Genomic DNA, 23,843 nt, shown 5'->3' on the forward strand with positions numbered 1-23,843 from the left:
AGGCTGCAACTCCGCAAACACCACTGTGGCGCTCGGCTGTACTGACCCATTACCCCCAATTAAATAATGGCACTAAGTGCTTTGGGGCTGAAGAAAACCAAATTGAACACAGTGTAGTTAGTTGGCCGGTTTGACGTGAAAATGTGGTGGTATCCAGTGAACTTTTTGAACTGTATTTAGCAATGTATTTTGGGAATAACTTGCACCAATATCTGTCTAACCAGTCAGTTTATTATTTATAAAGCATTGGATAAACACCAAAAGATTTTAAATATGCTGTCAGTTTCAATTCTCAAAGACGATAACATCTAAATATACAAGAAAAATTCTTACTGAAGAGCAGCACTTTTGTAAAAGTTTAAAAGTAGTCATCTGGACCAGGTTCTTTGTTGCTTGGCGATATGTTCATGAAGTTATTCCACACATTATCACCTCTTGGGCCCTTTCCTCGTAAATGTTATACTACTATGATACTATTTAATATTCTAAAAATACCTCTGTCACTCTAGGAATGTCATCAAAGCGTAAAATGAAAAAGACATGTTTACTTACAAAGTGGCTAAGCTCAAACTTAACTCTGTATGCAGCCTGGTGCTATACTTATGTGGTTGTGTTCCATCAAAGGTCTTCAAGCAAACTGGGACTTAAAATGACTTGTTTTTGCGGCTTAAGGCAGATGAAGAGGTGATCTCACTCGGACATGTATCAGGTGTCCTGTCGCGTTTGATCTGACGCCGAATCAAACAGAAAAAGCACAGTCATTTCCCTCCGCATCTTTTAATCTTCACACATCTAATTATAGGCACCGCCGCCTATTTGAGAGGATCCACTGGCGACACGCTCCTAGAACTTTTTAGATCTTGCACAACAGCCAGGAAATGTGGCGTGTTCAGGGGGGGGAAAAATAATAATGTTGCATCATGAAAAGTCATCGAAATAAATCCTGCGCGCAGATTGGGCAAGATGGTAGTAATTGGGGGCTTTAGCGAAACTTACTGAAGGCACAACATTGTAATTAGCAACTATCCGGCAACACCAAAGGTTTAAGCCAGCAGATTTGAACCATATACTTTGTTATTAACCCAATACAGGTCTGAGGAGCGTCATTCCCCTTCCTGTTTTCTGCCGGTCTGATGACAGTGGCCCCAGCGTGTGCTCCGCTGTGATTGGCCGGAGCCCGATGTGGCATGTTGAGGCGCCAGCGATGCCGTGTATGTTTGTTGTAAGTACTTATGTGTGTGCCTGAAGATACTTAGGCAATTGTCTCTAATGAGCGTGGCCCGCACATCTCGGCCAAACACTTAAACCCTCCCACGCTCAAAATTGCGCGGAATAAGCTCTGTTTATGTGTAAAACGGGTACATTGTTGCCGCGGAATGCCAGGAAATATTCGACACTAACGTCCATTGTGCGCCAAATGTTTGCCACCTAATCCGCTAATTGTGACGGCTCACTGTGTTCTATCTATAAAAATCCCTTGAGTAATTGGAATGCAAATACAGCATATTAAAAAAACAGCAATTAAAGATGGGTGTTTGTTTAATAAAACAATATATTCACATTTTCTTTACATGTAAATTAAAATTATAGTCATTTACAAAGTATATAACATTATGCTGTGTACACATTTACAAATGCGGAGAGCGAACCATGCAGCACCATGTCTAAATAATACTGCTCTTGACAAAATTCAATATTTCGTTTTTTAAGTGCCACCTCCTATATTTACAATACAGTAATTTACTGCAATAACCGAGGCTTCAAGTTCCACAAAAGAGAAACAAAACAGCACTGCCATTTGCAACGACAAAAATTGATCTTCTCCAGAGTTCATACTGTCACTTTCCAACGTCCACTTCCTCTGTGTGTGCGTGGAGTGGGACAGGATCAGTCCATTCTACACTTCCGCATCCCTCAAGGGTGTATCGCCTTTCCCCGGAATCGTGTCTATCCTTCCGGCTGCTGTTTGTCAGCAGCTTGGCCGGAAAGGATGTCTTAGGTGTTGGGTGTCATTGTGTCAGCGTCTCCAGTTGAAAGGTATACACCAGCGTCTGACGGCTCGTGGGGAGGGGGGGGGAGGGGGCAGTGGGGGCTCAGCGTCTCTGACACGTGTGTAGGTTCCGGGCTGCTGTCCTGCTGACTGCGTGCTCTCTGTCTCCTCTCTCGGGCTTACAGGCCAGGCCGTCTCCGCAGTCACAGCGCTGGAACAGCTCCAGGCCGTGGGTGCCCTTCCTGCGGTGCCGCGTGCACACCTGGCCCTCTGTCAGCACAGGCTTACAGATGCGGGACCAGAAGTGTCTGGCACAGCAGAGGCCCTCGGAGCAGTCTGCGGAGCGCAGACATGTGTCCCCCTCCATACCTTCAGAAGCACACCGCAGACAATCAGTGAGGAGCTCTCATACAGACACATATAGTGCATAATTAAGTCAATTGGATGTGGCAGTAATTACCTTTAACAGCGTTGGGCAGGTGGCTGTGGGAAGCAGGCAGCTTTTTGCTGTGATGCTCTAAGGTGTTGTTGTGTTTGTGCCAGCTTGAGATGATGGATGGGTCTGTGCTGTCTATGTCATTAGCCTGACAAACACCTGCAAAAACAACACCAGAGTTACTTCAAAAGTTCATATTAAACTCATACGTCCTACTCGTTTGTTCAGAATGTAAAAATACATATGTTACAAGAACTATTCAAATCATATGTGAGCACATGCATAGTTTCATGAACAGTTGATTACCGTTGCTACAGCGATTTCCAGCGCAGCACATCGCGTCTCGTGAGCAGCGCTTCCGGCTCTTGCGGCAGGGCAGACAGGCGCCCCGGGCGTCGTTACAGAACTCCTCAGCGCTACAGTCCTCATCCTCAATGCAAACTGCCGGGTGCTGCGACAATACATACAAACAGGTGAGTTTCAGAGCCGCGAAGAGGTGGCTGCTAAATAACAGTGTGCCAACTGCGCACTGGCGGTCCTTTTACGCACAGGAGAGAGAATAATTACCTGTATGTTGTCATGATGGAATTTGTGTCCCGCGCTGTGCGATGGTGATGTCCGCGGGCTGGGACTGACAGTGTCTCCCCCTTTACCACCAAAAACACCGGGCACGTTTTTAATGGCGTTGGAGTTCATGAGTACGGTTCCTGCGTAAACCTCTCCCAGGTATCCCAAAAGAGAGAGACACACGGCCACGAAGCAACGCACTGACAGCTGCATGATTCCACAGTCAGCTGTGAAAGCAAAAACAATCCGTGTGCGTAAAAAAGTCGAGTAACAAAGTCCAAGCGAGTCTTGCGTCCTGAGTCCAAACTCTCCAGAGAATGAAGTGCGCGGACGATGCTCAGAGGTCTCCTGACGCACCAGTGCTGGGATGATCCTTTATACATGTGGACCTGTTTGTCTTCCCGCCCCTCGCTGTGCACAACAAAGGCGGAGGGTGGAATTTCAAAGAGAGTCCCACTGTACGGAAATGGCCATCTATTCTGTGCTCATAGGAGCCCGTTTCACAATGTTTGTGTAATGATAATGAGCTGAAGGGCCAGCACTCGATGACGCACATTGGGAAAAAAGTTCACGAAACTTTATAATATAATTGAGTTCAGGCTTTTGCTTGATATAACATTTTCTTAGGCCATGTCACTGCGTGCTGTGACTTTGTGGTGGTATTTATAATTTGCTGAAGAATTTCCATTTCCACAATTCTTAGGAATAGGCGCTATTGCGCATGTCATGGTTTGTATCCAACTATCCATAAAACGACCGTGCATCCATATTAAACATGCACAAATGAAAGAAGTCTAAGTTAATATAATGTTGGGTTGACTCTGTTTTTACAGCAGTACCGCTTTATGAAACAGCATGTTGGTTATTCCAATTGTCTTTGACACTCAATCTCTCGCCTTCGGCACTGTAAAGACGCTGACTGAAGTTATTTGCGTCGATTAACTACTTCATTTGATCCTTGTGATTGCAAAGGTGGCAATTATCCTCCAAAGTGTGCTTGATTACACCAGCGGCGGACATCAATGTGTAGGATATGCACACCATTAAGGGGTGTGAAAAGTTTACCGAATTAATGGACTTCCGTGGCGAGGCCTTTCAGGGTTGACTGGCACTTCGAGATTAAAGGAGGCTCTGATGTGTCCTGACGCTTTAGGACCTCACGGCAGGACATGTTTGTCTCCACACCCATCATCCCAAATATAACCCAATATACGCATTCACCTGTGTCCCGGGACCACTGTCTAACAACTAATTGCCAGGGCCATTATAACATTAGCAGAGCTCACAGTATGCACTTGAGTGAGCTTAAAACTACAAAGGGACAGTAAAAAGAACATTTGTTTTCCCTTGTGTCAGCTTGACTAGTTGCCCCCCTGCATGGCGATAATAATTGTAGCTGTAGCTTTCCAACTGTGCGCACACGTTAGGCACTGGCAGTCTATCTGTGCTACATGCGGACATGGACGCAGGGCAAAGTTTGGGGCATTTTTTTGTAGTGGGCTTTACTGGATGGAAACTAAACGGTTGGAACTTCAACGTCACCTGCTGGACACGTCCGTTTGCTTCTATGCGTGCGCGCGTGAGATTCAGATCCACGCCAGACACCACCTGACGGACGCACCGCGGCACTTTGCACGTTGGCTGCGTATCTTTTGAAGTGTAGCTTTTATCTCCACTTTACTAAATGTCAGTGTTGGTAAGGTGAGCGCCTTTGATGCACTTTGATCCTCTTTGATGTTGCAGAAGTGTCACCCTGTTGTTAGCCGACGTCTGCAGCCATTTCCCTGCGCTGTGCCCCCTAAACAGGTCTGCGGACAGCAGCGTGAATCATCTGCGTTTAATGTTTCGATGGTGACACGATGACTGAACATTGCCCCTGCAACGTACCGAGTTGTTTCCATTATTCAAATGTTTCAGACGGTCAGGCTTATCTTTAGCACCATCTAGTGGAGGCCTCACCAAATTGCAGAATCTGAACGTCAAGACGCCCCGACTCTCTGATGGCCAGTTTTGTGACGAAAAGTTACTGTGAAGTTACTGTGAAGTTACTGTGAAGTTACTGTGAAGTTACTGTGAAGTGCCCTTCCGACATATCACCTTCGGTCAGACTGTTCTTTATATTCGGGGCTGTAACATCTGGAACAGCTGTTATTCTCGCGTTAAGAGAATGCCCCACGTTTAACACATTTAGGACTCAATTAAAAAACTGGTTGAAATCCAACCAACGATGTGCTCATTAGACTGTACAGATCTCCTGCAGGACTGAGCCAAGTGTCCGGATCCTCTGCACAGGTGTTGTAAATAATAACTGTAGATGTGTATCCTTATAATAATAATGTATGACCTGCCCTTGCACCAAAGTCTCCATTCTATTGTGCAAGTCACAGAATGAATATTCAGATGCTATTAATGTACATCTGTTATGTAAATATGTAGCCTCAACTTTGAAATTGTTTTATGTTTTATAATTGTTGTTGGCATTATACACCTTGCCCAGGGACAACAGTTGAAAACTATAGCTGATACTGACACATTTACAGAAATGTCCATTAATGTGTACTGTCTCTGTCAAATAAACTAATAAAAAAAAAAAATACACTTAAAATCTTAACCCCCGCCTGAACCAAGCACATTTTCCCCACTTCAGCTTTACCCAGTCTAAAAGGCCACAGCCTATAGGCCAAAGTAACACCTCATTTGAAAGCTAAGACTTACAAAACTCATCTAAACAGACCTTTTCCACGCTTTGTTGCCGTGTTGTCACTTTTTTTTGCTTTTTTTTCCCATTGCTTTTTGTTAGTTTTCGTCACTTTTCTGTTTCTTTTTTTGTTGCGCTTTTGTTGCATTTCCATGCTGGTTTTCAGCTCATTTTTGTGGCTATTTTGACAATTTAATTTCAAGAAGCTTTTAGATTTGGGTAAAGCCAAACTGGAGAACATGTGCTTGGTTCAGGTGGGGGTTAAGAGGTTAAATTGCTAACTAGGCTATAAGTAAGAGTATAGATATAGAAGAAAATATTGAAGTAAATGTAAAAGATAAAAATTCTACTTCGCCCAGAACCGTGGTAACATATTTTGGTAAGGGGGTGCTGAAGTGGATGACTGCCCCCAAAAACTCCTTTCTAGAGCTTAGTTCCTGTTCATTTTTTGTTTGCATTGTACAAACTACCCACCAGGAGGTGCTGCAGCACCCTCAGCACCCGGGGTTCCCACTGCCTTGACTTGGCAATGTAATAGTAAACAATTATCCATTTTTAACTGAACTGTAGGGTAAAGAAGGAAAGTATTTGACAGATTTCGAAACTAAAGACAGAGTGAAATGTGTGTTATATGAAGAACTTTCAAACGTGTGTGACAAACTTACTAACGTTTTTAAATTCAAAATACTTTCACTGTTAATTGATTTAAAAAATGTTGTGGAGTCCTTGCTCGTTTGATGTGCCTGGTAACTAATAAAGAATGTCGTCATCTCAAACCATTCAAAATCCCCAAAAAACAACAACACAGTCATCACCCAAAAGTATTTTTATTATTCTATATTTTTAAAAAAATGTTTACACGTGGCACTCTGCAAAATTAATTTACTGCCAAAAAAAAACGTATATATTAACCCAAATACCAGTTAACATAGCAGAGGTGAGCTGCGTGGGATTGGGTGAAGAAGAAGAAGAAGAAGAAGAAGAAGAAGAAGAAGTGACGTACATTTCATACATACGGCGGAGTGGACCACAACAAAACCTGGTCTCTGTTGGAGAATGGTTTGAATAATCTCATTAAGATGGGCGTCTTCGTGATGAGGGATGCGTTAATGTTCACGATTGTCGACACTTGAGAACTAGTTTGAGCTGCAAATCATTCCTGCCGTTTCTAACCGCCCAGTACAGTGGGTTCAGAACGTTTTGGAGACCTATTTTTCATTCTATGCTGTTTGGGTACGATACAATAACGGCAGACCCATTCCACTGCCCATTAAAGTGATAGTCTGTAAGCTGATTTATTTTTTTTACAGTTCTGCTTGGCCATGAACCTTGCTCTTGGTTCCGGGAGTAAAATTCCATAAAAAATTCCCATAGACTTTTGGAAGAATTTTAATCCTGTGCACCACTTTACTCATTTCTATTGATAGATACAGTCGGCATCTCTGGAATCGCCCATATATGGTCATGTTTGAAGCAGTTGAGGGGGGAAACAAAGAGGAAAAAAATATCAACTTTCCATAATTACTCCAAAACTACTTAAACAAATGGTGAACTATCAGGTTTAAAATAAAGACGTGGAGAGGAGCAAAGTTGGTCAACAGCCGAGAAATACAGAAATAACGGAGAATACTATCATGCTACATGCTAACGCCGGCTACGACTGCCGTTTTTTCGCTTCAACTGAACAATTTGCATTGAAAAAACATCCATATGTACCTGTTTTAAACTTGACTTTATTGGTGTGTGATAAATACGTGTATATTCTTCCAGAAAACGGATAAAAAGAGTGAAAAATGGTTTCCCAAAGCATACTTCCTTTCCCCTCGGCGATGCGCCCTTGTAATGACGCGATGCCATCTGTATTTATCAGAGGTATTTTTCTGTTTTTACATGGTTTACACCAAATTTAAACTTAATTTGCTCCTATTTAGGCCTGTTTTAGACCTCATTTAATATTAATCTAGGCCTGGTGATACTTGGAAGGTCAAATATTTTAAGGGGGGGTGCTTCTTGCAAAAGTCTTCGAACTATACTGAGCTAATGTCGCGACTTATGACCATAAAACAGACTGAACTTATTCAAAAATAGCATTTCACCACATTTGGAATTCTCTTTTTCTTGCCAGGAAGCTGATTCGCTTCTGTTGTGCTTGATATTTCAATTTCAAAGACATGTTTACTTGCGGAACCTGTGCGAGATTTGACACTCAGACATGTGAACACTTCCTGTACTGTATGTGACATAAAAACACAGGAGTGAAAATAGGTGTGCAAATACTTTTCCTCAACCCACTGTACGTGTGTATTTTCAAGATATGACCTAATGCTTACTGCAACATTACAACCACATCCAAATGACATCTGGAGAAAGGCAAATCAGAGCAGCCGCTTTTTTCCGATACGAAGAGAGTATACTTTGCATGTTCTCCTATAAAAGTTCAAGATTTAAGATAAAGTGATCCCTATATAGACTCTGAATGGCGTCCAGTGACTTGAAAAACAAAAACAAAAAAAACTCTAGATAAACAAAGGTATCATAAATATTAGAAAAAGAGAAAAGCAGCCGTCTAAAGAGGACACATTAAGGTGTGTGTGTACATGCAGCATCGAAGGAGGACTGGAAGGATGAGACTTTTTGATGCCATTGACTTAAGGCACTTACATTGTTTCGCATTTGATGGGGTTTTTTGAAGAGGTGATACGCTCGTAGTGATCATGTAAGGTTTTGTCTTCATAGAATAATATCCTAGCACACTGCACAAAAGGAATACCTACGTTAGAAGAATTCCCTTGTTTAGTTAATGGGGTTTAGCAATTATCAATAACTTGTGACTGTATTGATCAGTCTCCAGTTTTAGATTTCATTCAAGACACAAATGGAGAACTTTTAAATAAACCTCATGTTTAACCCTCGTAACCCCCACTGCAACCTTATTATCCAGGCATTACCCAAATCTAAAGGCTTCGTGAAAGAAAAAAATAGCACCAAAAGTAAGATGTAAACGAAGATGAAGAAGCGACAAACAAAGTTATGAAAAAGTAACAAGAAATGTGACGAAAACCTAAAGACGTGTCGTGACCAAAACGTGACCAAAAAGCAACAAAAACGTGGCAAAAAAAGGGTCAAAATGGAGTGGAAACACAACAAGGAAAAATCTTAGATCAGTTTTGTTGGTCTTAGCTTTCAAATGAGGCATTACAGACACCGCAAGAAGCTTTTAGATTTGGGTGAAGTCGAACTGGCGAAAATGCGCTCCATTAAAGTGAGGGCTAAGAGGTTAAAGGCCCAAGCCCTCATTCTCATCTACTGTTCGTTTTGGTCCAAACTCTTTCCTAACTTCCCTTACATATTTGCAGATTCCCATTTCTTAACCGGCACGTTTCACAACTTGACCCCTGCAAGTCGCCACTTTTCAGGGTCATTTTCACAGCAATGCTGGAAAACTGGCCTGCAAGTTCATAAAATTGACAGTGTTTTGTCCATGAGTTTGAAAGAGGACAAAACAAATGCCATTCCAATACCTGAAGAAAAATCTGTTCTCGTGCCTTTAAACAGTCAATGAGTGCTTTCCACTCCAGAATCTTTTTTTTTTTTTTCTCCACCAAACTCCAAACAAGGTGCTGACAATTATAAAGCCCCATGAAGATGATAGAGAAGTTAAGATTGCAGTTTGAGTAGCTGGGGGTGTAGTTACTGGTTTTAACTCCTTTTTACATGGGTTTAAACTGAGATAAATCTTGGATAGAGCTTATCAAAAAAGTATTACTCAAATGGCATTGAAACCAGAAAAAAAAAAATTATCCGTTCATTGTAATAAAATCTAACATAGATATTCATTTTGCAGTGTCTAATCCAGTGAAGCCAGAATGGACGTTGATGTGGACGCGTGTGAATCAATGTAAGTTAATAACCTCAACGATATCACGGATCACCACTCAACACGAGAGCCGAGCCGTTAAAAAACACACTTAACATTTGAACTCCAATTGTCCACCACGGGATTGTACAAAGACCCAAAGAAAGCAAGCACAAAAAAAGAAAAGAAAAAAGAATCACGTTTACCAAACAATAACAAGTACTGTCAATTCACGGCCTATTGTAAATTTAATCAACAGCACCAAGGACATTGAAAAAAACAGGGTTCACAGTTAGCTCAGATCGAGAGGTCGTGGACGGAAACAAAAAAGGATCTCTGTCAGTTTTTTTTTTTTTTTTTCTTTCATTTTGACGAGGAAGAGGCAATCGGGTGATTTGAAAAAAAAGAAAAGAAAAAGACAAACACAAGAAGCATTCAAGTGTGACTTTAAGCACTTTTGAGAAATTAAAGATTAAAAAGTAACACAATGCGGCACGAAGTCTGCAGTTTCCCGTCAGTAAATGGTCGTTAAGTGCATAATGACACAACCAAGGCATATTTAATAAAACGCTAGATAGGACAAACGTGGCGGCCATCTTGTGACTGGCTGGCGAGGCTAACCCCTATAGCAACCGACATTGTCATCGATTCAAGGGCAGAATGTGAGAGACTCTCATTGTTTATGATCGGTTGTATAATTACTTCTAAGTCGTGGTATCTCATGCAGGATGTAATTTATTAGAAATGTCTCATTTTTTAGTAGTACTATTAGCTGTATTAGCATTGTTTTCTCCATTCATTCCCAGGGTTGAGAGGTTTCAGATTTCCTACAGTATGTTGTTTGCATTACTGGATTTGACTGTGTCTTCTATTTTTGGTTTGTCACACTTTTTATTGTTTTATGATGTGTGTACGGCACTTTGGTCAACTGTAAAGATTTGAAAGTGCGTTATAAATAAAGTTGGTATGGTATGGGTTAGCACAGGTTAGCATTCCGGTCAGCATTCATCGTATCACTGTCCCTTGTTCAATAAATATTAAATATTACTTAAAGTAATGAAATAGTATTTCAAAGCAGTACTAAGTAAATCATGCACCTTGAGGCCATAAGCGCCATTGCAGCTGTTGTAGCTTTTTCCGTTTTTGTACTCATTAATTATGTAAGAGAGGGATATTATACATCTAATTACACAATGGAGATTTTTTTTTTTTCACTCAAGCTTGGCTGTAAATACTGTTCAAGTGGCGCTAGCCCGCAGTTAGCCTGTTAGCTACTTCTTCTGATTCTATTAGTGTGAATTGGGGCCTCCGACCCATAGGCAACAAAGTTGCAATTGTGTTTTTCTGGCCAGATCATCCCATTAACACTTGTATTACCCCTAGAGCAGTGTTTTTCAACCTTTTTTGAGCCAAGGCACATTTTTTTCATTGAAAAAAATCACGTGGCACACCACCAGCAGAAAATGTAAAAAAAAATTGTAGCTCTGTAGCCTATATTCATCAAACTCATCAAAGTGTCCTGAATAGGAACACCGTATAGTCTCGCTAGCCACAATGCCTCAATGCATCACTAATTCTCTTGTCTCAAAGAAATTAACTACCTGATATGGAAGAGTATTATATGGTTACTCTGCCGATCACGAGACAGCGCAGACACACGAAAACTGTACATTATTTGTGGATAATAATGCATTTGTTTTCAAAAAACCAACTAGGTGAAATTGGATAATTTCCCAAGGCATACCAGACAATATCTCACGGCACGCTAGTGTGCCACGGCACAGTGGTTGAAAAACACTGCCCTAGAGGGACAATGGAAAGGATTTATTAAGGTAAACAAGTTACTTAGTACTGCTTTAAAGTAGGAAACAAATGTTATATTTGATATAAACTGAACTCTCTGCATCCGAAACAGATTTGTATTTATTTTTGAACTGTAAAAATGTTATTTTCTTGGCAGATGTAACATAAGGTCACATAGATATGAACCAGAGTCAAAGAGACTCAAAGAGTCATAAAATAACAAAAAATTTGATCAAAACAGTATCAAAGAAATAAGTGATGTTTCCCATTACGTTGCACTGGGTTAGAAGGGCCGGTCACAAAATGGCCGCAAGAATTGCCATTCTATGTCTATGGCCATGTCCTATCTAGATATTTTTTTAAATAGCTTTGGACACATTGCTGTAATGGTGATGCTCACTGACATTTCTCACGTGTCGGTGCGTGGAATACCTATAGAAAATCAAAGCACTTGGAGAATCTCTGACTGCACAGTGTATTGTGCTTCTCGAAACTACAGTTGGTTTCTATAGAAAGTGTACTAAGATACAGCCACTGGCCTCAACGCCCGAGAACGCTTATTTGTATCGTAACCAACCAACTCCATAATATACGTCAAGAAATATCACAGACATTCATAGTCTTCTTGAGCACTTGATTAGATTAGATTTGCGTCCGTTTGTACCGTTTGCGAAAGGGGCGCAGGGGGGGGAGCGGCACTCGGAAAAAGTCCAGCTAATTCTTTCCAAAACAAAATGATAACCGTTCATCCGTTTGTCACCCCAATCCGAAAAAAAACAAACAAGATACTTCAAGCTGTGTCTGGCTCCTTTTAGCTCAATGTATTGTATGCATGTATCCCTGCCATTCTTTGCCTTTTGAACCCAAGTATAAGACGACTCGGGTTGGTGCTACAGCAGTCCCTTTCGAAATGCTTGATCCGTAGCTTCTGCCACAGTAAAAGAAAGGCATATCGGTGACCCAGCGCTGTGCCATCTTCTTTTCCAATGTCCATTGTCTTTTTGAACGCTGTTTTTTGTTTTGTTTGACTTTTTCTTTGAATACAACACAGCTACAAGTATGTCTTCCCCCCCAAAAAATGACCTCCTTCAAGCCGGCAAAAGAAATATCTGTTTCTAGTTTAGGAAGATGCCTCAGAAATCCACGTCCCATCCGGAGTTGTCGTCTGGCGGCGGGTCTTCGTTGTCCTCCGGGAAGCTGTCGAAGTTACTCGTGTCGACTGCTGATGTCACCTGGAGGAGGAATTTAATGGTGGAATTAATGAAAAGACAAATCATTAAGTAGTCGAGAATTTAAGGGAATAAATTTTGACTTACAGTAGGTATGATAGGAGGTGTCAGGGTCCCCTTCTTTAGACCCTCCCAGTTAAAGCCCTCGAACCATCTGTAACCACAAATTCATGAGATAATCTGTCAAAATTAGAACACGATCAAAGTGGACATATTCTGCAAAATCTACTTTTTTGACAGACCTGGAGTAGTATTTGACAAAATCTACACAGTTTTGAGTAGTCCTTGGGTTAATCTTGTGTAATCTAACTGTTTCTTCTTCTACAGTGTCAGCACTTCATCATTAATTGCCTTAAAATGGTCCTCTACATAATCCAATTATATACTCAATTCTGAGCCTTTCTGCGCTCAAAGTGTGTTCATGAAGCTGTGCTGAAGCTGTAAACCACGGCGCAAATCGAAACTGGAAGTTAGTTTTTAAATTAGTTGTTCACACAACTGCAAGATTGAGTTTGTTGTTTTTACATCGGAAGACAACGGTTAATTGTGCTCTAGTGACTTTACATTTGTGGGGAGGGGAAATGACGACACATTATAGCGCCACAGTGTTTGCCTTTGAATGTAAACAAAGCATAGTAAATGTATTAAACTAGGATTTCTACCGGGATTAAATTCTAACAGGACAAACTACACTGCTATTAAACTTAGAAAAAGAACAGGTCTGCACAACTATGTATTATGCGATTTGGAAGCATCGTAATAAATGCTGTGCGGCCCTTGTTCTTGTGCTGTAACTTTCTTGTTTCCTGTTGCGCCCTCATTTCAATTAACTCGACTGGAGTCTATCCCAGCAAATATCCTGGCAGCGCGGCGGTGAACACTGGGTGGCAGAGAAAATTAATTGACCACCGTTGCCAAAACTCTTCTTTCGATTTGGCTTTTCACTTTTCGCAGAGTCGCAACCATTTTCCAACCTGACAAACCACATGAACGTCAAATCACAGCTCTTACTTGTGCTTTTGGATGTCTTTGACACCATTCTTCAAGTTTCCTAGTCTTTCACAAGGATTATCCCTGTAAAAGAAAAAAAGACACGATGAGTCCACGTGAATCTTCAACTATAAAGAAAAGCTTAAAGAAAGCCAAAGCACTCACTTGCATAGCTTTTTGATTAGGTTGAGAGCATTTTTGGTAATTTTCTTTGGAAAGACAATCATGTCGATGCCTTTAAGGATGATGTTGTAGGTTTTCATTGGATCTGTGCCGGTGAATGGAGGGCTGCAAAATAAAGTGTGCAATGAGTTAGAAGGAATTTGAAACTTTCATTTCAAGGGTTTTTTAACACTGCCCACAAACACATACATTCATTTGTGTGTGTCAGTCTATATCTATCGGTTTAATTAGCTACAATGTCCGTGCGTACCTGCCCGTGAGGAGTTCATACATGAGGATTCCTAGAGACCAGTAATCGGCTGAGATGTCGTGGCCCTTGTTCAGAATGATCTCCGGTGCTACATACTCCGGTGTGCCACAGAACGTCCACGTCTTTTTCCCGAATCCAATCTTCTTTGCAAAGCCAAAGTCCACCTGACACACAGAGGATGAAGGGGGAGAAACATATTAACCTTCTTACCATTATCCATCTTTCTATTCAAACAGGGACTGAGAGTTTCTCAGTTTCCCCATAGTAGAATCCAATGTCTTACCAGTTTTGCGTAGCCTTTGTGGTCCAGGATAAGGTTCTCTGGTTTGAGGTCTCTGTAGATGATGCCTTTGGAATGCAGGTAGGCGAAGGCTTCCACCACACACGCCGTGTAAAACCTGGTGGTGGATTCTTCAAACGAGCCCCTGTGGATCAACAGTGGACAAAGCTCCTTTACTGTTGTTATGGCATGCTACATCTTTTCATTGATTGTGAGTTTGGAAGAATGAGGTCCCGTGCTGACAGTTGTGTGTTTTTGTGATGGAAAACTCAGTTGGGAATTTAAAGTGGATTTAATGGCATGTTGGCACAGCAGTTAGCGCTCGTGCTTCACAGAAAAAAAGTCCGAGGTTTGATCCCCGGCCGGGCGGGGCCTTTCTGTGTGGAGTTTGCATGTTCTCCTCATGTCTGCGCAGGTTTCCTCTGGGTACTCCCTACCACTAAAACATGTACAATAGGCCTGCATGGGTAAGAGTATGTTTGAGAGTGCGAGTGGGTGACAACGGATGGAAATTATACCAAGCCTAAAATCCGGCATGGCTTGTTTACATGCATGAGTCCCATGTGTGGTCATTAACATGCACTTTCCCAACTCCCGACCAAATAAACAAAACAACAGCCAAAAACAAACAAAAACAAACAAACCAAGCAATGAGATCAGAGGACGACCTGAACACTCTGAATGACCAGGTTATTCCATCAATGGATTTCTGCTTTCCTGATGGCATATTCCAAGATGACAATGCTCAAAGACAACTCATCGGGCTGACATTGAATAGCTCAGGGAGCACGGAGACATCATTTTCACACATGGCTTGGCCACCAGAGTCCAGATCTTAACCCCAATGAGAATCTTTGAGATGTGTGGAGAAGGCTTTGCACCGTTTTCTCACACTCCCATCATCAATACAAGATCTCGGTGAAAGATTTATACAACACTGGATCTTTTGAAGCTTATTGACACAAAGCCACAGCGATTGTGTGCTGTAATCAAAGCTGAAGGCGCTCCAACTGAATATTAGAGCGTGTGACCTTTTTTGTGTCGCAACATTTGTTTTGATCTGGCAGTGTATGAAGTCCGATCAATCGAAACAGCTGAGCTTTCCTGACTTTTTCTATTTGATTCAATTGGAATTTGGCAGAGATTTCCAGATGACTTATTTCTAAACATCTGTGCACTGGCACATTAACACATCCTTGAGATTTGAGACTTGTGAAATGGAAGCTTTTTTCAGTCCGGCTCTTTCAATCGATCAGACTTTATGATTGTGAAGTTTACCTGTCTCGCAGGATGGTCCACAGTTCTCCCCCTAAACACGCCTCCATTAACATGTAGAGGTACTTGCTGTCCTTGAATGTTCTGTAAAGTCTGCGAAGGAAAAAAAAGAAACATATGAACAAACAGCCCTTGTTATATAAAAAGCGGCATACGCTGCGCTTGGTGACAGGTGGTTTGCAGTGTTTCTCATGCCCATAGTCTCCCACTCAGCACATGCCCCTCCTCTCATTTTACCCATTAGGAAAGAATCGAGTGTGAATAGTCGTCTGTCAGTACCTGTCCCTAGTTAGCACTGCTGTGAACTGGGTATACCCCGCTCAAACTCTCAAAGAAGCCGGGATCGGCTCCAGCCCATCGTTCACGACCCCCGTGTGGATGAGAAGGAATGGCCGTTGAAATTTGCCGAGCCATAATATCTAAATAGGTTCGTTTGGAATAGCATTGTGGAATAGCACTGTGAATGACGAGCTTTAGCGTGTGGCACTTTACTAATTCATTACCTCAGGCAACTGGAACTTTGTTGTTTGGGCAGTCCGTAATCAAGTAAGCTCATTACAAACTTGCAGAGATAGTAAAAAGAGATAGAAGATTGCTGATGAATTCTCTGGTACATAATTTCCCCCGTTTTCAAACCATGAAATGAGGAAAAGTTGTATTTACACAGCTAGCTGCAATCACAACCTCTCTCTACCTCTAATAATTCCTACTGCCTGTCACAATAGTTCATTTGTTTTTATTATATGCATGTTTTGGACTCTTGTGCGATTCCATAATGCTGCACTTTTGAGCAGCTTTTTTCAATTAATGTTTTTTGCTAACTTTGTGATTGCCTAGGTGTAGCTCACAGAAAAAGTGTGTGTCTTTTATACCTCTGATCGGGACTTTGCAAGTGAAGGAAGCATGAAATTGGGAGCAGTACCTAACAATGAAGTCGGAGTGGGCCTCCTGCATGATGAGCTTCTCCGAGCGTATGTGCTCCTGCTGCCGCGTGTCCACGATGTGCCTCTTCTTTAGGATCTTCATGGCAAACGTTTTGTTCTCGTCACTCTTCAGCTGAACCTGCACGGATAAAGGCCCGTCAGAAACGAGGTAAAGTAAAGTTGTGTTACATAGAAATACACTTACCAGCAATGAATATCTATAAAACATAATCGAATTATAAATAAAAGTAAATAAATGAACAGTATTGATTACATCCTCAGCTAAAAAGAGCCATTTTCAACATTGTCAGAGTTGAGGCCTTCTTTAACCCCATTGAGAATATTTGAGATGTGCTGGAGAAGGCTTTCCGCAGTGGTTGCACTCTCCCATCATCAGTAAAAGATCTTGGTGAAAAGTGAAGGCAACACTGGATCCTCTGACATTGCAGAAGCATTGACGTTCTTTTTGGTCAGGCCGGGAAGATGGTGGGGAGTGAAGGCAATATCAGATCAATGTTGTTGAAATATTGCGGACTTTCCTGCCTCCATCGCTTATGCTAATGTTTGAAGCTAAGCATGTACATTATAAAGAGCAACAAACATGATTCCTTAGAGCAGTACTAGCTAACTCATGTCCTTTGAGGCCATAAGCGCCACTGCAGGTGTCATAGCATGTTGTGTTTTTTTACTCATTAATTGTCCGTGAGAGTAAATACTACGCTGACAGAAAAGACAAAGGGAGAGAGGGATATTGTACATCCAATGACACAATGGAGATCATTTTTTTCACTCAGACTTGGCTGTAAATACCGTTTAAGTTGTGCTACCCGCTTTCCCCGATAGCCTGTTAGCTTCTTCTTTGTGATTCTATTAGTGTGCATTGGTGGCTCCGACCTGGAGGCAGCAAAGTTGCAATTGTGGTTTTCTGGCCAGAGACACCAGGTGGAGATGAAAGACACCCCAATCATCCCATCAGCACTTGTATTACCCCCAGAGGGACTACGAAAAGGATTTATTAAAAAGTGCCCATTGTTTCTGCTTCCGTGCGTTCAAAGTTCCCGCGATCCTTACCAGCTCGACGCGTCCGAAGCCTCCCACCCCCAGCGTGTCGATGATGTTGAAGTCAGCCAGGTTGAGGTTGGAGAAGAAGGCGTTCTCCTCTTCGTACCTGTGGTGGATACGGGCGAGAGTGGGAACAGGATTAGACGCGATGTGGCGGATGAAAGACGAGATAATCCACTCCCAACCGGCACGCTGAAAAATATCCGACGCGGTTTTGAGCTCATCTGTTTGGAAATCTTATGGGATTACACCTGTCCTAATCTATCGAGGATGTGAAGAGGATGTGTCTTGAGTTCACTCACAATGTCCCGGGATTTGAAAAAAAAGAAAATAAAGTGTATCTTATTTGGCTGCGAAGATTTTTTTTTTTTCTTCAGTTTCAAAACTTTCACACCGTGTACAATCACAGGAAATGTTTGGATCTCAACGTGCCATCTTCAAATAAACCTTCACGATGGGAACAAATGATAGAAGCAAGGGAAAAGCAAAGCTAATCCAATATTAAACATTAAGGGAGGAACCAAGTTTGAACCAGGAAAGACAGTGTGCGGGCGATTTATTTCTTCTATACTTTCCTTATATGAAAACAAAGTCTTGCAAAATGGCTAAATCGTAACATTTAGGTCTCTATTTAACAATTTTACACAAACCATGCTTTTACTGCACTTATAAATAGGTTTGAAATGGTATGTGTTATGGGCTTGTTGATTGGATGAACGACGGACATCGCTTTTGAAGTTAACCTCTTAACCCCCGCCTTAGCACATTTTCTCCAGCTTTACCCAAATCGAGACCAGAGTAGCGCCTCCTTTGAAAGCTAAGACCTTCAAAACTGATAGTGACTTTTTTGTTGTGTTGTCGCCGCGCTCATGTCACATTTTCTATGCATTTTTGTCGTGTTTTCATCTCTTTTTGTAGTTTTTCGATGTAGTTTTTGTCTTTTCTGCAGCTTTCTTCATCACTCTTTACCCGTGCTTTTAGACGCGTTTCTTTACCGGGTTTTCGTCACGGTTTTGTCACTTTTTAGTCGTGTTTGTGACGCTTTTTTACTGTGTCATTGTTGCTTTTCTGGCACGTTTTTGTCGCTCTTTTGTCATCTCTTTATAATTGTGTTTTTGTCGCTCTTCGGTTCCTTTTTTCTTGTCTTTTTTGTTGTATTTTCATCCTCGTTTTGATACTTTGTTCAGGAGAAACTGGAGAAAATGGGCTTGGTTCAGGTGGGTGCTAAGAGGTTTTAAATATACTCTAAGACATTCAAGAAAGAAAATGAGATCTCATTGTTTTGCCCGTCTCACACAATCGTAGTTTGAATGGAATAAACAAATGTATTGAACCACAGGTAAAATGTGTTGGACTATAGACTTATTATTTGCTTTAGTATATTTGTGTGTCGGCTAAATCTTGACCAAACTAATACCCGTTTTGGTCAACAGTTAAAGACCAAACCTACATTCTAAACGGACACTAACCCCAGCTTTATTTACAACAGTGTGTCCAAATCCTTATCCCGTGATACCGCATGTCTTCTCCTCCGGTTATTGTACCTATCCGGTGTTGGGCTGCGGATCAGTGGACTTAAGACAGCTTTGGATACGGGACCGGCCTTTCTGGGTCACTCCATAAACACACACCGACCAAACGACAGCCCATGCCCGGCCGGGATGAAGAGAGTCTACTCCGACAAACACCATATAGGGAAGAGGACTCTGCCTGCCGTGGAGCCGCAGCTGGGATAAGTATCTAAAGTTCAGATAAACAATGAGTCATTTGTTGAACACCGCGCAGGAATCCACGTAAAATCACCCTTATTAGAGTTGCCTTTGAAGCGCGCTGTTGAATGAGTATGTTCCCATTGGGATAAGTTACCACAAAAATGATCCAAAACACAGCGTGACCCCGGCACGTGCAGGCAAGGTTAAGCGCTTCTGAGAAAAGGCATCACACGTCCAATGGGCACTGACCGCCCGTGTTGATATTGATTCATATGAGCCTGAGCGGTTTATCTTTAGTGCCGTGGAAGCGGGCCAAGAAAGCACTTCAAATCCCAAAATGCCCCCCGCTTTAAGGAAGTGACCAATAATGGACCAGCGTGGCAAGGTATGGGGATTATGGGACAAAAGGGCGGGGGATTTGCAGGAGCTTTTTGACAGAGATGTGCTTGTCCCAGATTTAGATATATGACACTACAGGTGAAAAGGAATAAATACGATGGAGATAATCCGTTGAAACTTTTGCTACAGAACGGTGGTTCCCAACCCCTTTTTTTCCCTCAAAGAAACAAAATGAAAGACCACTAAGCATTTGTTTCAATCACGTATTGAGTGTTCTCTGCAGATGTAGTTCTTACTAGTCCGATGTAATGAGTAATGGCCAAAATTACTCACATTTGATCCATACACAGGCTTGTATTTTCATTTGACTTTTTGGGTAAAATTCTACGTAGTGTGGCTTTAATTAATTATGCAACACAAAAAAAGACTGATATATTTCATGTCTAGGTGCTGTTTTAAGGGGAGATCTTTCACAATATTTATTTTTAGATAATGGGCAATGAAGTTACACATTCCCATATAGAGGAAAGTTTATTCAGTGAGATAAGAGATTATTGAGAAAGCTGAAGTTTTGAACACATTCTCCCACTTAAGTCAGTTTAAATTGATAAAGCCCTTTAAGTATGTGTATGGGGGAAATGATTCAATTCACTTTTTTTTCCTTTTTAACCAATCAAGACGTTTTAAGATTGCAAACACAATCCTAGTCTGTAACTTTTAGACCAAAAAAAAAGTTGGGTGCAGTGCTGGAGTGTGTCCACCAGAGGGAGTCACAGCTCCACCGGAGAAACGTGGACGCGCTCGGACGTTGGGCCGATGTGTCTCTCCACACTGACGCTCTAAATGAAGGTGCTGTGGAGCCGCGCTGACAGACCGATGCTCTTATGCACTTACACTGCGACACCACCGGTGATCACTTTACACAGGCACACATCAACAGCAATGGCACAGTAAATCCTCTCATAGTTTGCAATACATTTTTTACATTTGAGTAATATGATACACAACGAGTTTGCTTGTCTGGCTTCCACAACCGTACTCTGAATTATTATTATTCTTTCCCCCCAGTTTATGGCTACTTTCTGTTTTTCTCAGATGCATTATTGGCCGCCGCCTCTGCACATCCCATTTGGGCCGGGACTTTAGCACACTATTGTTTTTCATTAGCTCTAAAAAAGAAGTTAGCCTTGTCTTACATGTGTAGTGCTTCTGAGAATGGCCATATGATACGGGCCAGAAATCCCAGAGAGAGCGTGGCCGCGCACATGCACCTTTAAATAGCCGCCCGTGACCTTGGGAACTAACGGACTTTAGTTGTAATCATATCCGGCCTCTTGCACTTGCACTTGTTGTAATAATGGGGATGGTGCATGGCCCTGCTGTTGTGCTGAACGGCCTGTCAATAACACAGAGGTCTGAAATGTAGCTGTGCCGGTCAGGTATAGCACCCAGGGGTGTCATAAAGTGTAATGGTGAACGGATGACATCATGGTGGTGATGTCATCCCTGCTCTGTCGTGCATGTTACAACAGCGGGTTAATTATCCTGCAGTCAGGCACAAAGGGGAGCGGAGATGACGAGCTTCACTTTGAATTTGATCCTTCTAGAGGAACTTGAATAATAAATAACACTTTCTCCTTTATTGTAGACCAGTAGGAGAAACATCTTACATTTAACTTTCTCAAATGACTGATCGACTCAAATCATTTTGGTATACAAACAGGACTTTGTAATTCTAAAGGGACAATCAGCCCAAACAAAATTAAAAAGTCAATCACAAAGCAGCACAACACATTATTGCATCAGAATGCTGAGCTGAATTGAGTGTCTCACTTCAAAACATTTGCTTTTATATTGCACTCACTGAGAATTCAATGGGATTTTCGCGACACAACTCCATTGTGTATAAGACTCACAAAGAAAAACCACATGGTATATGCATTTTTGTATTTACTTCACGGCCTAATGTCATGCTTTCCGCTGCTTTGTCATGGATGAGAAATGGCAATTGCTCAAGCCCCAGCTTCCACCACCGCCACCAAGCCAACCTCAACCCAATCTTAGGAGGAAAAACCAAAAGCAATTTTCGAAAATAATGAGAGTTAAATGGAAAGTGTGAGTTCATGCCATTCACATTCCTAAATTTGCATTCAAACATGTTCTATTCAGCGTGAAATTGTTTTTATTATTTATTTTTTTTCATTTTGGAACCCCCACTTGCTTATAATAGAACGGCAATCTGAAATAATACAGCCTCCATTTTTGTTAGTTTATTTATGTTTTTGTCGTTTCCGGAGCGCTTTGTTGTCAAGCAGCCAGGAAGCTCTCCCCAACTGAGAGCGCGAGCCATGTTTTATGCATACAGGTGAGACTGTCGTTTCCTCTTTTATTCGCTACAAAGTTGTCTTCCCGCGGAGATGGCGCCAAGCTGATCAGAACCAACAAGTGCACACAACACAGAGGCGTCCTTTTGAAGGAACACTCCCGGCCTCCCACCTCCGCAATTTCCCCTTTTCATGCTTTCTTTCTTTGTTTGTAAGCACTCTGCGGTATAGTGATTATCTGCAGTGTGTTTACGTCAATCTACAGAGCCTATATTTATCTTAAAACGGCTTATTCAAAGTTTCTGGTTCTTGGTTTCAGGTTTGCTTTGAGTCATCTCCTGCATGAACTTCCCATCCAAACCGGCTCTTTGGATGTAACTACTGTTGGACATCAGTGCTAGTGTCAGCGTGTTGTCTTGGAGAACTTTGGTTGTATAATTTTTTCTCTCTTTCGCTTCGCATAGGAGGGCTGCGGAAGGAGCTGGGGGGGATTCGAAGGAGCAATGCGGCACCGCTTCCTCTCGCATAGTTGTGGAAGATTCTAAGATTTGCAAGTTAGCATGTGGGAATGGTCCAAAACACAACTCCAAATTCTCCAAATTCAGCAGTGAGACAAGTTTGTTGATCTATTCAAATATGTCTTTTTTAGTCTAGTTACAACTGAAATAACTGATTGGCTTTTTCTTGTTGATCCCATTTAAAGACGAGATCAAACCTTTTTTTTTGCAGTTTAGGACATGTTCCGGTTTAGACATACAGTAGGACTAATGTTACCTTGTCTACCACCGTTTTTTCATACTGAGATATGTTCTTACCTGAGCTTAGATGAGTTAACACGTACCTGTCTAGTCTTTGTGTGGGCCCTCAGTCACGCAAAACGACCAAAGATGTTGTTAGCATTTGGTCTCTCCCTGTATATTCCTATAGCTCCGAACGGGGTGAAGTTTGAAGCGACCAAGTGCTTCCACGCACAAAGACCAGACAGGTACGTATCAACTCGTCTAAGCTCAGGTAAGAACATATCTCAGTATGTAAAAACGGTGGCCTGTTCTTTTAAGTCTTTTCAGTTTAGATGTTGATTTAGACTAGAGCTAAATATGTTATACGAGGAAGTAGGTGTAGAAAGTTTCAGAACACAAACAGAATCTCTCCTGAATGTTGCGAGCATCCAGACCGCCTCCCCTCCCTGTGCTGGGAGGAGACGCCAGCAGCGGCAGCAGCAGCACCTTCTTGCCTAATCAGGGTGGAAATGCCTTTGATGTGACAGATTTGGGGGAGCAAACGAACGGGGCGCTGGCTCTGGCCCATAGTCCACTTGGGAATAGGGGAAAACATACCGTGCAAAGTGGCAGAAGATGCGTTAAATAGATTTTAGTTGTGCTTTTCAAGGATCAGAAAACACTGTCTCTCTCGAAGGGCGTCGGTTGGCAGCCGGCAGATGCAGTGTCAGTCAGTCCATCGGGCAGCGTGCCAGGGCCCGGCGCCAGGAGGCACCACTGGGCTCAGCCATTACACCTCAGCTCGCTCATTCCTCTGTTTCTGCTCCAATGTTCGGATCCCAGCTGACTGACGGGATGCAAAGCGTGACTGACAGCTTGCATAGGATCGCTTAGTGCCGATACTTATTATTTGGAAAGCTCTACCATTGCCAAATTCTCTAAAGCTGATGAGCTTTGAGACCTGACACCCTTCAGTCTGTTTGGGAGAATTTGGAGGAGAGAAACTTTATATATTACTCATAAAGGGTTCAAATAAGTGTGTGATAATGTGACATTGAGAAGGGTTTGAGTTCAGTACAGCATTTTTAACTTGATTCTTCAATGTATTTGAATCAGAAGTAACATAGCCTCTTGGATGGCAGGCAAAACATCTTTACCTCCCTCCCAACCACCCAGTCCGGATGACTATTTTTTATTTTTTACTTAA

General features: G+C 42.0%; 2 protein-coding genes across 3 annotated transcripts in view; both read right to left on the reverse strand.

The window, feature by feature from the left end:
* Window positions 1–1,595: 1,595 nt before the first annotated feature.
* Window positions 1,596–3,348, reverse strand: dkk1b (dickkopf WNT signaling pathway inhibitor 1b). Its single transcript, XM_079560362.1, has 4 exons — window positions 2,994–3,348; window positions 2,733–2,877; window positions 2,451–2,585; window positions 1,596–2,359 (listed from the first exon to the last, which is right to left on the reverse strand). The coding sequence occupies exons 1-4, from the start codon at window positions 3,204–3,206 to the stop codon at window positions 2,094–2,096; spliced, it is 759 nt and encodes a 252-aa protein (XP_079416488.1). The 5' UTR covers window positions 3,207–3,348; the 3' UTR covers window positions 1,596–2,093.
* An 8,359-nt stretch (window positions 3,349–11,707) lies between these two features.
* The window catches only part of LOC306965466 (cGMP-dependent protein kinase 1-like), a 189,361-nt gene continuing 177,225 nt past the window's right edge, over window positions 11,708–23,843 (reverse strand). For both annotated transcript variants that reach the window (XM_079559918.1, XM_079559917.1), the window contains exons 10-18: window positions 17,552–17,648; window positions 16,480–16,619; window positions 15,561–15,650; window positions 14,286–14,427; window positions 14,003–14,166; window positions 13,735–13,857; window positions 13,591–13,653; window positions 12,667–12,733; window positions 11,708–12,582 (exon numbers count right to left, since the gene is read on the reverse strand). In XM_079559918.1, coding sequence (XP_079416044.1) covers window positions 12,484–12,582; window positions 12,667–12,733; window positions 13,591–13,653; window positions 13,735–13,857; window positions 14,003–14,166; window positions 14,286–14,427; window positions 15,561–15,650; window positions 16,480–16,619; window positions 17,552–17,648 — 985 coding nt within the window. In that variant the 3' untranslated portion in view covers window positions 11,708–12,483. The remainder of the gene's footprint in view (window positions 12,583–12,666; window positions 12,734–13,590; window positions 13,654–13,734; window positions 13,858–14,002; window positions 14,167–14,285; window positions 14,428–15,560; window positions 15,651–16,479; window positions 16,620–17,551; window positions 17,649–23,843) is intronic.

This window comes from Gobius niger, assembly GCF_951799975.1.
Source record: "Gobius niger genome assembly, chromosome: 7".
Lineage (NCBI taxonomy): Eukaryota > Metazoa > Chordata > Actinopteri > Gobiiformes > Gobiidae > Gobius > Gobius niger.